This window comes from Pseudonaja textilis, chromosome 14 (genome assembly GCF_049901715.1).
Source record: "Pseudonaja textilis isolate UNSWEBS1 chromosome 14, rPseTex1.2, whole genome shotgun sequence".
Taxonomy (NCBI): Eukaryota; Metazoa; Chordata; class Lepidosauria; order Squamata; family Elapidae; genus Pseudonaja; species Pseudonaja textilis.
Window position 1 is genome coordinate 8217150 of NC_142003.1, and position 13012 is coordinate 8230161.

The 13012-nt window shown below is 43.3% G+C and overlaps 2 protein-coding genes across 3 annotated transcripts in view; both read right to left on the bottom strand.

The window, feature by feature from the left end:
* The window catches only part of TELO2 (telomere maintenance 2), a 28669-nt gene extending 27358 nt beyond the window's left edge, over positions 1-1311 (bottom strand). Inside the window, exon 1 of the mRNA XM_026704199.2 lies at positions 1208-1311. The gene's annotated coding sequence lies outside the window, so the exon portion shown is untranslated. The remainder of the gene's footprint in view (positions 1-1207) is intronic.
* Positions 1312-3319: 2008 nt separating this feature from the next.
* RNPS1 (RNA binding protein with serine rich domain 1) lies at positions 3320-12682 on the bottom strand. 2 transcript variants are annotated; one of them, XM_026704200.2, is made up of 8 exons: positions 12535-12682; positions 10329-10500; positions 9373-9528; positions 8259-8450; positions 6683-6785; positions 5968-6121; positions 5422-5563; positions 3320-4175 (listed from the first exon to the last, which is right to left on the bottom strand). In XM_026704200.2, the coding sequence occupies exons 2-8, from the start codon at positions 10397-10399 to the stop codon at positions 4070-4072; spliced, it is 924 nt and encodes a 307-aa protein (XP_026559985.1). In that variant the 5' UTR covers positions 10400-10500; positions 12535-12682; the 3' UTR covers positions 3320-4069. The 2 variants fall into 2 exon arrangements, with proteins under 2 accessions (XP_026559985.1, XP_087768567.1); XM_087912441.1 differs by having other exon boundaries at positions 12145-12576.
* Positions 12683-13012: the final 330 nt, after the last annotated feature.

Genomic DNA, 13012 nt, shown 5'->3' on the forward strand with positions numbered 1-13012 from the left:
CTCAAACTGCCCAAGGAGCTGCTGATAGTTTTACAGAGAAATTAATGAACCTGTCATCTGCACATCTATAACTGTCTGTTTGGGGACTGCAACCAACCATGTCAGATATAGACTTCAACAGATAATTATGGAACTGCAGAAAAAAACCTTGCAACCAGTCTGTCTTCCATCAAGGACATGTATCCTGCACGAGTCAAAAGGAGGGCTGTGAAAATATCTACACACCCCTCACATCCCGGACATAAACTCCTACCCTCAAAACGACACTATAGAACAACTCTGCACACCAGAACAGCTAGACACAAGAACAGTTTTCCCCCCATGCCATCACTCTGCTAAACAATTAATTCAACAACACTATCAAGCTGTCTAGTAAGGTTGTATTATATTATTCTTCTAATCTTTCCTATTACCTAATTCCTTATCTTATGACTATAACTTTGTTGCTTGTATCTTATGATTTGTATTGTTTAATTAGTATCCTAGTATGATTTATGTTGATTGCTTATTTAGTATCCTATGACTATCACTGTGTTGTATCTTATGATTTATGATAAATGTATTTTTACGATTACTATGATCATGATTTATCAATAGTACTGCTTGTATGTACACACTGAGAGCTTATGCACCGGAATTTGTCTGTGTGTCCAATCACACTTGGCCAATAAAGAATTCTATGCTATTTAACTGTTCTCTTAAGAAAAAACAGAAACTCATTAGGATAAGGAAAAAACTCGTTAGGATAATGCAAAATACATCAGTCACCTATGAACGGCTGGTCTTTTGGGAAGGAAAATATACGTTTACAATAATAACCATAAGTTTATATAAGGTATACAGATTTAATATATCTTCCCACCCACCCACCCACATTTATGGCAACACTTGTGACGAGAAAGCTACACAGCGCTGTAGAATTTGGTTTTGAACCAGCTTTTACGACTTTACTTTACAACTTTAAGCAATGCATTTAAGCAATGCAGAATTTACAATTTTAAGCAATGCATAATTTACAATTTTAAGCAATGCATTTAAGCAATGCAAAATTAATTTAAGCAATGCACGTCACGTGTGAACACGTCTGAACACAGACATATTACATATATATACAATATATAACATATATATAACATAACATATAACATATATATAACATCTATATTTATATTTAAATGGGTTTATTATATTTGGGGTTATCACTCACTTTAGCCGACTCGAGTTCTGCGAACGCGCCTCGGAAGAAAACAAAGGGCGCTCTAGGATTTCTCTCTGTGCCAACTTCGCAGAGACTTGGAGCGGTTGGCTTCAATCTGGGTTCCCTCGTGACAGGAAGTTAAGAATTGAGGGCCACTCTAAGCTCCCGCTTTTCCAAACTCTATCACCGCTCTCGCGTGCCTGACGAATTAGCTCTCCCCGCGACTGGTCAAAACTGGCGCGCGAGGCCGCCCTTGGTTCCGCCCACCCGTCTTAAAGAGACAGTAACCGAGGAGCGCCCCTCCATAGTATTCTCCAATTACGCGTTCAAAAATGAGCTTGTATTCACAGGACGTTTGCAAAAAGGGGTAGGAAATGTATTTTAAAAGTTCCATCCGTCAGGGAAAAAAATGCACTCTCTTCTTTGCTTGCTGTTTATTTTGCCATGCATTTTTTGTTTATTTTGCATGGTTGGTAGTAATCCACGTTGCGCTTGATTTTTTGGGTCAGTAACCCAAAAAATCAAGCGCAACGTGGATTACTACCAACCAAGGTTCTTCCAACTTGGCAAGTTTAAGACTTAAAGAGGACAGAAATTGTCCAATGTGAAGGCACATAGAACACAAAAGAGTTGGAAGAGACCTTGGAGGACATCTAGTCCAACCCGCTGCTCAAGTAGGAGTGTCTATTCCAAATATCTGCCTCTACCTAGGATCAAACTCACCTCCTCCTGATTGTGAGGTGAGAGCTCCATCTCTAGGCCACTGCTCTGGACTTCATCTCCCAGAATTCCTGAGCTGACATGACTGGAAGAGGAATTCTGGGAGTTGAAGTCTGCAAGTCTTAAAAGCTGTCAAGTTTGAAGACCCCCTGGGTTACTACATCCACACAATTGCCTGCATTTGTACACTTTAAAGCAGGGGTCTCCAACCTTGGCAACTTTTACGCCTGGTGGACTTCGACTCCCAGAATTCCCAAGCCAGTTGGGGAATTCTGGGAATTGAAGTCCGCCAGGCTTAAAGTTGCCAAGGTTGGAGAGCCCTGCTTTAACATAGTGACTGCAGTTTGCATCATATATAAGCCATAGTTCTCGGCCTCTACATCAGGGGTCCCTCACCCCCAATCTGCACAAAGCATGCCCCACCTGCAGGATGCAGGCAGCAGCACGCAAAACCATGTTCCCTCCGGTCTGGGGAAAAACCTTTCTCCGTGGAACCAGTCCCTGGGGCCCAAAAGGTTGCGGGGAGGCCACTGCTCTACATGGAACAGTTGACACCTGCAAGATGCTGGTATCTGGGCATCTGAGTTACTCATGTTAACTCTTAATGTATTTATTACATTTTCAATAGTCCAGATCTGGTTTAATCATGACGTAGAATATAGAGTGTATGTGTGCGTGTGTATCTGTTAAACATATAGCAGAATGTAGTTCATGCTGATTTCCAGCACTTCATCAAAAGAGCAGATCTGAGATCCCACAAAAAGAGAGAGAAATTTAGAGATCTGAGCGTGTGCTTTCTTGAGAAACCAATGGGTTGATAATCACTCTAGCGTGACTCTCCCGGAACCTCTTGGAAGACTAGATCGCCTTCAAAATTACTGCAATGGTAACTCTGCTCAATACACAGGTTTATTCAACACTGCATTTACAGTTACTATCCAAGTCTTCGGAATAACAGAATAACTGGAGTTGGGAGGGACTTTGGAGGTCTTCTAGTCCAACCTCTACTCAAACAGGAGACCCTAAGTATTTGAGATTAACTGCCCTTGATGTAGGTATTAACAGAGATTGCAAGATCCAACCATATAAAAACTTGTCTGTGGCAGGGTTTTTCATTTCCACACATCACAGCCGCCCAGGTTGACAAACACTGGTTTATGGAGTAAAAATATTAAATATATTTTCTCCCCAATATAGTTCGATCTAACGCAAAGATAATTCATCTAAGCTGCAAGCTGTAGTCTTAACTGACCCAGAAGACACTGAGTTAGGGAAACCTAACCTAGACACTCTGAAGTGTTTTTCTAATCCTTGTTAGTGGTGCCCAGCATTCACTGCTGGCTTATTTGCTAAAATATTAAACCAAGATGATTACTGTAATTTTCAATGAGCAATAATTCGTTCACACCCTAAACCTTATTGGTTTATTTGTCATTCTACACAAGTACAAACACAACATGACTACAAGATGCCACCAAGTTATACAAAAATCAAACTTTATAGTAATGACTGTACAACAGGCTGAAGGCTCTCTGGCCTTTTAGAAACGGAACCTCAGTTATTCCAATCACAAAATCCTCGCTTCCACCCACCTCCCAAACAGAGATCAGGAAAATACAATTTTTCAGCTCCTGTGTTTTGCACGTCTTCTAAAAAGCAAAAGATTTAAAGCGTTCTTGGCAGGAACTGGGATTTTTTTTTCTCTATCATTAATAAGAGTTTAATTTAAGGGGTATTTTCAGTTTGTCACAGATTCAATAACCAATATGGCCAACGGCCAAAATATAACTCTGGGCTGGCAAGAGGATTAGAAACAAAGTGGGGGTATAAAAAAGTACTGATTTAGTGAAAGGGGACAAAGATATTTTGACAATGTATGTCCCAGCCATTTTGGCATGTCTGGGAAGCAGCCAATTTTCTTGGGATTGTAAAGATTTATGTCTAAAACAACAAATTATCTTTGAGAATGTCAAAACCAAAGGAACATCTCCACCCTATCCGATCCAAGATTCCTAGCTAGTTTTTCTCATTTCTCAACCGTCCCTTTCCTTTATTCTGATTCCATTTTTTTCCTTAAAAAAGAGACCATTTTAAATGGGTGCATTTTTAACTTTAAAAAAAAAAAAAACCAGAACTGCCTAGTCCTGTGTTTTATCGAGAAGAGTTGGAACTGGATCGACTGCGGTGACGCCTCCGGCCTGGAGATCTGGATCTGGATCGCCTGCGAACTGGGGATCTGCGCCTGGGAGACCTGGATCTGAAAGGAAACAGATTCAGATGAAGAAGAGCCCCACCTACTTAGTACAGTATAATCAGCACAATTCAAAGATGTTTTCGCAGGCTATTTGTTTATTGCCTGCCTTTTTCTGAACGGGAAACTCAAGTTTCTTAGATGCGTTTGGAAGGACCGAGGACAGGTGTCCCTGTATAATAAAAATAGAGTTTTATTTGATGACCACAATAATGGCTCCCAAAGAAGGGTTTCAAGAAGCCTTCTGACAATTGAAAACATTAATAAACTCATTGCGACAAGGTACATGCACTTCCATTACAAAAATACTGCTGTTGTGGCTTGCCAGCGTCCAGCAGAGCTGGCGACAGACTCGAACAGTGAGGAGGTTGGGGCGGAACATGGGCCAGTCCTGGAGTCTGGACTGTGACGAGTGCTCTGTGTCAGAGGCAGAGATTGAGCCAGGGCTGGCTTACAGTTATTAGCTGCCTTCGGATTCAGACATCAGTAAGGAAGAAAAACAGCTGGAGCCTTTTCCCAGTATGTGCATGCACAGAGCTGCCAGAAGGGAACAGCTAAGGAACAAGGGTCGACTTGGAAGTAAAGGCACAGGTAGACCGTGAATGGGCCCTCCTATGGGGAATAAAGAGGAGCAAAAGGGGAGTGGTGTTTGCAGGAGACAATTAGGTCAATTCATTAAGGTGAAGATCTGTTCCTGACTTCTTGCAAAGCAATTGCTGCTACAGCGTGGCGTTTGCAAGATATTAGCCTGGCAACTCTCCAAACCCGATGAAGGTCTGTAGCTAGGAAATCTCATGAAGGACTGTTTGCCGGGACTTTGCTGGAGAGGAATTCACTTTAACCTAAATAAAAGGGGTTTTATCGGGACGAGGAGTCTGGTTCATGTTCTTGGGAAACCTAGGTCAGTACGACTGCTTCTATCAAGGTGCGTAAGAAAGATGCATATCCGATTAACCACAATAGCCCTGCCTTCCTGGGAAGGGATTCAGAAGGAATGCAAGAGCCATTAAAGGGACACTCAGAGAAGCAATTACATGGTCCAGAAATTGACAGCAGTGTGAGAAGAAAAAAAACTCCAAATCTCCTTGCATTGATTCTGTTTAGTACAAGATGAAGAAGAAAGAAATTTCAACAAAGTTTTAAGGTATCACGGCACCCTGCAACCATAGAGTGGCATTTCTGGAATGTCTTGTTTCTTGATCTATAAGCATGAAAGGGCTGGCATCCATTATCACCGATTAAGGCAACCTACCTTCTCCTCATGCGTGGTGGTGAGCGGCGCCACATAGGGGGTGGTAGCAACATCCTTCTGGGAGGGGTAAAACGCCTTGGAAGAGGCCTTGGACGAGGCGCTAAAACAGCTGTGGCGGTAATCTCCTGCCCATCGATTTGACCTGTTTCAATCACAGAAGAATAGCGTGGTGCTGTAGCTATAAGACCACTTTAGAAAGCACGTTTTCTCATTCTGCCTGCTTAAAACGCCAGCTGGAAATTGTTCTTGTAGCACACATGGAGAGGGGGAAAATGTAGGGCATGGGTGCTTTGGGAATGGATGGATGTTCATTTCAAAGGAAGTCAGTAGGAAAAACATGTCAATGAGACGAAAGTTTACCAATAATTAGCAATCTATCTTTGCAAAGAGTGTCTCTGAACCGTGGCAAATTGAAGAAGTGTGCATTTCAACTCCCAGAATTCCCCGGCCAGCCATCTGAAGTCCACAGGAGCCCCCTTTAATCCTCCCCCCGCCCCAATTTTCCTTGACACTCGATCTGGAACCCTCTTAATTCCAGACACCTACCTCCATCCATGTGTTTCAGTGCCTTTTCAGCATCATCTGGATTCTCAAACTCTACGTAGGCATAGCCTCGGGAAAGATGCGGGTTGAGCCTATCTGTTGGCATATCAATCATCTTGATCTTTCCGTATGTAGAAAATATTTCCATGATGTGATCCTTAAAGAAAAAGGAAAAAGAAATCCCTGGTATCCCTATATATTCCCATTATCGTTAGGCTTCTGAAAGAATATTGAACAAGAAACAGCTACACCTTTAACCGAGAGGTATGCCTATCAGCCAAATTCATGCAGAGGGATTTGTCTCAGATTTGCTTTCTTACCTTAGCCAAAATATATTCCTGAATATATTTAAAGGAAAAATAATACAGAAATACTAGAAGGGGTAGAAGCAAGGCGTTAAGACAGTGAGCTCAACTGATAGGCGCGATTAGGTCCACTATGGAAAAAGCATCAGACAGCAATTGGGTCTGGGAAGTGGGGAAAGGCTTTTCTTAGAACCACCAATGGAACCGAGAACGGTGGAGCAGGATGATTAAATGTAAGCCTGAGTTATTCCTCCTGAAATGATACTCGTGTTTTTATGAGTCCAGCCTTAAGTTCCTTTACAAGGTGATTCCAAATTCCCAATGTTCAAAATTGATTATGGCTTTGATTCTGGCTCCTTCAGGGCCTTATTTTTCTTCTTTCTGAATCCAAGTAAGGGCCTGGTTGCAATTACCTTCGTGACATTTCTGGTGAGCCTCCCGACGTGAACTTTGGTGGGCTTAGGGGAGGGACTCCTCCTCTTCCGTTCTTTTTCGTCTCTCTTGGGTGGTTTAGATCTGGAGAGAAAAAAAAAAGAGACCGTTTTCTAAGGAGCAAGCTTGTAGTAAAAGTCAGTTGCCGGCTACCGTTTAAATGTCATGCTATTTAAACAACAGCATGTCAGAATGATGTACTTTTCAATGTTGGATCTTCAGACGTGATAGGAAGACGGCAGTGTTAAATCTATGGTAGCAAAAAAATAATAATCAGTAGCTTGGTAGCAACTCTTCTGACTAATAAACATTATTAAAGGCAGCAGGTTCCTGAGCTGCAGCTCTCATCATCAAATGCAGAGCAGTTAGATGTAGGATTTAAAATGGGGGAAGATGGGGGAAGGAGAGCAGATAAGTTGATTGTGCAAATTCATGGGATTACAAGTACCTTATCTATTAACAGTTGGAATGTGATTAAAAAAAACCCATTGTATTTACATCTGCATAAATCAAACTATTATCCCCTCCCTGCCTCCTACCTCACCCCAGTTTAAATCCTACATCAGTCTGGCCACTCTGCATCTGATAAAAGGAGATACATCTCTTAAAAGCTTTTAATAAAATGTCTTAGTCATAAAAGGTGCTAGCAAGCTCCTGATTTTTAGGCTTTTAAAAAGTTAATTAAAAAAGATCTAGCATTTACATTCTACAAAATCGTATCAGGAATTTGGGGTGTTTAAACACAAAACTGGGCCGCAATGAGGGTGTCAGCCTTGGGAGCCATTTTTTTTTTACCTTGGAAGCTTTGAGGCTGTCACATTCAATGCCTGGTAATTTGGGAGGGGGGATTTCACAGTGGGGTAGAAGATTAGACACAATAACATTCATTCTCAGAGTGTGAAAGACATGTTGCCCTACACCTGGAGGGGAGTGACTGGTGGAGGGATGTTTCCAGCTTGGGACAAAGATTTGATTGGGCCATGTAATGGACTGATGAGTGCAGGGGATGGATCTTTCATTTCTCTTTTGGGAAAGGAAAACCCGGAACTCCCAGATTCGGGTTTTCCCAGATGTGCCAATATGGCAACTCTAATAAAACGGAACTTTGAGAAAATGCTGGTCTCTGAGTTTATTGGGTTGGAGGTTATTAGTTGGAATGCTGACAGAGGGTTTTGCCTACAATGTTCTGCATTATAACTCATGGACTTACCATTTCAGGTAAACCTAATCAACTGGCATTTACAACAATTACACCAACAAAGATTTAAAGCAGAGTTCTCCAGAGCGGTCAATAATCACCTCCAAGGATTAATGGACTCTCCAAGATCCAATGTTATTATCGTGGTTAATATTCGTATCACTATTAAAATAATGTGTGTCTGTCTGTGATCTACGAATAATGTGAAACTCTTCATAAAAGGACCGATAAACCGAAGCGTCTGAAAACCTCCGATTTAAAGCAATGGGTGACAACTAGTCCCCAACTCCCAAGACTTTGAAGCCTCCTCACCCAAGTCCAGGTGGGTCACATCCCCCCACGAGGCAATGCCCACTCACTTGGAACGGGACCGTCTCCGATTGTCATGCCTACGCCGGGAAGGGCTCGGAGAGCCCGAAGAACTGCTGGAGCTGGAGCTGCGGGAAGTACTGGAGCTCCCTGAGCGGCTTGAGGCAGAAGAGGAACTGGAACCACTGCTGGACCCAGTGCTGGAACTTGACCCCGAACTGGAGGTTGAACTGGACCGAGACCTGACAGAAGACGAGCAGCAAACGTATCACCAAAACTGAGCAGAACCAAGTCCCGGGATCTAGAATGCTTGCAAGGAGCCCTCATAAACCCCAAACATACATCAGGAAAGAGGAATGGTTTTTAATCAATGTCTAATCAATGTGTTTTTTCTTAAATGGATCATTTCTATCAAAACTTTAGAGCAAGACCAGATGCGTAGAAGACCCTTCTTGGTGACTATCCCTAAAATTCCTCAACCCCTGGTGAATGGAAATACGTAACATAATAATTTAAAGTTGGTTGGTTTCTACTGCTACCCACTTCAACAAGCGACTCTGGGCAGTGTACACCATACAGCATCAAACAATGAAAACTATTCTAACAGGATCAAGTAAATATGTATGGCACCAAATAAAATGGTTACTATCCATGTTCTTATAGACAGGAAATGGGTCCCTTCCCATCCCTGGGGCTCCAGGGGATAAGTTTGAAACCCTGAAACTCTGCCTCCCCACCAGAATTCCTCAGGAAGTGAGTTTCTAGCTCCCGAGAACCAACGACCTGGCCCTGCATTGACACTTTTTCAGGGATGTTAGGATCAGGGGTGGGTATCTACCGGTTCTGTCCACCTCTGTAGAACCGGTAGCTCTGAAGAGCAGCAGACACAGAACCGGTTCTATGTCTGCTGATGTTTTTGCTCACCCACCCACCAGGGCTCTTACCTGATCTTTATTTCCTGATTTTTCAACTTCAGCTGCCGAATGAGGCACAGCTGCAGTTAAAAAAGCAGGAAAAGAGGGCTGTTTCAAAGGCCACTTCTCTGCATGCAGCGTGCTGATGACGATTTACAGGCTTGCGGCTCGCAGCCTGCAGGGAAGCTCGTAAATCCCAAACAGGTAGTTAACCCTGTCATATCCCATCCCTGGCTAGGATACCATTTACCTGGTGCTGCTGCTGCCGCTGGAAGCACTGTGCCTTTTGCGGGTTTTGTCACGCCCACGGTCCTTTTCGCCTGACTCCTTTGTGGCTGGTTTGTCCTTGGACCGGTCCTTGGATTTTTCTTCGGTCCGGTCTTTGCGCTTGCTTGGAGAGGGAGCCCTTTAATAAAAAGACCAGAAAGTTATCTTCTAACTTCAGTTGCCAAACAAAAGAATGATCATCTCCTTTTAAAGACCCCATAATCCCTTGCGGGGTGGGAGTCTGGGCAACTGAATGGAGCTGAATGTTTACTGGCTGGATACCCTTCCTGTTGCCAATGCGGAGTTTTGTTCAGCAGATATATTCTCATCGTGTCCAGAGAGAGAAATATCTGCCTCTACCTAGGACTGAACTCACAGCCTCCTGATTGTGAGGCGAGAGTTCCACCTCTAGGCCACTGCACCACAACAAAAGCATGATGATGTCACAAAATTCCCAGCCTCTATAGAACAGGTTTAAAGAAAGGCAGAGCCACATGTGGAAATTAATGAAAGGAGCAAAAGGCATTTCTAATTACAGATAGTCCTCGACCGTTCGTTTAGTGACTGTTTGACATTACAGTCATTGGGGAAAAAAAGTGACTTATGACCGTTTTTCACTCTTTTAAGTCCATTGTGGTCACATCATGGTCACATGGTCAAAATTTGGACGCTTAGCAAACTGACTCCTATTTATGACAGTTGCAATGTTTCAGGATAAGGTGAATATACCTCTTGTGACCTTCCGACAAGGAAAAGTCAATGAGGAAGCCAGATTCACCTGACAACAGCGTTACTAACTTAACAATTGTCGAGTACTGTCTGTACGTATGCTCCCCAGGAAAGTCCTAGTAGGCTGAAAAGCTCTCTCCACCTCCCCCCCACCCCACTCCGTCCAGTTCCTGGAAGAATTTAGGCTTTGAAAATTCAGACAGTGGTTACCTAGTGCTGGACTTTTTATTATTTTCTTTGATGGCCAGCAAGCTCTTCTTTTTCATTCCTGACAGTTCCATTTTCCCCTTCCGAGTCCCAAAGCAGCTCTGTGGGGTGAGGGCTCAACTTATCTGAAAGCTACTGGATCCCTAAGCGAATGCAGGAAGCTCCAGAGTGCAGCCTAGTGACAAGATAAAAAAAATATTGAGAGACAATTAACATATAGGCAGAAGGGGGGGGGGTCCTACTTGATAAGGACGGCAGTGATACTAAGCAATATTCATGCAAAGCACTGGGATGACGTAACACCAAATGACACCTGGCTGAAAATGGCACCTGCTGAACCATCAAAATCAGTGTTCCCAATCTGAGCAAATTTAAGTTGTGTGGACTGGAGAATTCTGGGAGCTGGTTGGCTGGAGAATTCTGGGAACGGAAATCCACACAACTTAAGATGATGAGTAACACTGATCTACATTGTGCACTTTACCAGATACTGTATTTGAATATTTTTGAAGGACCTCTAATATTAAACAAAGATACAGGTTTTTCGCCACAGTCGTAAAAAGGTTTTCCTGTCCAGAGATTTCCCAAAACTGTATAATTTTTGGCATTCTGGAGTCTCTGTTGCAACCTGCAAATCCTTTCAACCCAGAAGCACCCTTTGTAGGAGCTTCTGACACAAATACAGACAGGATCTTTGAATAGGAAATTAAATTAAAAATAAAATATGAATAAAATTAAGCATGAATAAAACTTGGGTGGGGGGAGACAGAGCTCCCAGACTTACAGCTCCTGCTTAAAGATCTCGGGATAAGTATGATCCAATCAAGCATGATCTGTGGTTAATAGCTGAACTTCATATGTGAGCCAGGCCAAGTTATTCCACAAATCATAGTAAAACAAACCATTCTATGTTCTAGCCGCTATAGGTACAATTACTTTTCTACAGCTTTTAATCTTCAGTATAAAGTATACAGCAGCACGCTAAAAGATATACTCTCTGTAAAAGTATAGCATAGTATAGGTGACAATTATACTTGCATATATTTCTACTTAAATATATGAAAGCATTTCTCCAGCAAACCTAATTGGGGTCACGCTTTTGGAAGGAGAAAGAACTGCTAAACCTATTTTAAAGTTTGTACTACAATGTTTAGATAGTGGGGCCACAACAGGCAATATGAGATTATTTTATTATTTAGAAACCTGTTTGGAATGGCTGTGTATGCACTCAGTTTCACCTGGAAGGCAAAAATTAAGAGTCTGTTATGACACCCTATTGGCATATAAACAAACCTGCAATTTAATCCTTTTTAAGAGATGGAACAAGATATTTTGCCGCTGCACAATAAAAAAACACCCAGATAACATTGACTTTTATCTCACTGCTACTTTCTTTATCCTAGCTTTATTTTTCAACCCACACATCAAGCTCCGCCACTATCTCTTAGCTCCTTAGCTATGAATGGAATACAAGTTACAAAACCGAAGCTCCTCCGTGAGATCTTCTTCTGAGCGACCATCGATCAGACACCCATATAGGGCCTTTTGGACAGTTGGCGGACCATTGGGAAGCCACCCAAGGCAAGACCTGAGTTTCATTACACCGAGGTATCATTTTGTATCTCCGCATTATTCACGCCGCCTTATTATGCACCCTGAAAACCACCCAGAGCCCCAACTGGATTGAAAGGGTACATAATGCAATTTTTTTAAAAAAACTGGATCAAATTATTATTATTATTATTTTGCAATACCAGCAACAGCACACCATGCAAAACCTTACAGGGCAGCATTTGCCTGCAAATGGTGCAAAACTTACTTTTTAAGATCTACAATGGATCATTGAGGAACCCAGTGCCTTCCTTCTCTCCCTCACCCCCACCCCCCCCCAAAAAAGAGGGGAGCAGCTCCTTCAGCCTCCCCACCCCCCAAAAAACCAGGAACTTGCTTTGAGCAACAAGCCAGAAAGGGGCGGGGTCAGCTTGGTTCTACGTCACCCATCCGCACGCCGCCCCGTCCTCCGGATTCAGAGGAGCCTCCCCTCCCCACTTTCCGTCCGGGGCCTCCCGCGCTCCCGAAGCGGCCTCACGCTCTTCCACCAGGCCGACCCTGCTGAGAAGCCCTTCGGCGGCCCGGCGAACCGCTTCCCGGCGCTCTCACGGCCACCCCGAGCCAGATGGCGACGGATTAGCGCCTTTCTCCTACTTACATCCTCAGAGCTCGCCCGTTGCTCCTCCGTCGCGCTCGCGGTGACGTCGTTTGCCGCCTTCCGCAGAGCTGGGCGCAGGCGGATGGCGTCAAGACGGGGGAACAGGAAAAAGGCGCTGGAATCCTTTAGACGCCTCTGTCTCCAAGGTTACGACGCCTCCCCCTTTTTTTTTAAAGGGCCAGACCCGCGAATTTTGCTGTTGGTGGGGGTCGCTTTTAGGAGAACGCCGAGAAAGGTGGTTTTGCAGCGCAATGAGTGCATGCAAAACCATGAGAACGATCAGTGTATATTAGAGGTGGAGACCCTTTGCAACTAAATTTCATCTTAATGTATGCTCATTAGTGCACAGTCAAATTGATAATAAAGTTATTCTAAGTTCTAAGTTGTAAAAACAAACAAACAATACGCTCCACTTATGTGTGTGTGTGTGTGTGTTTTACAAACAACCGAAGGTCGCCCGATTGGTTGGACCACAACT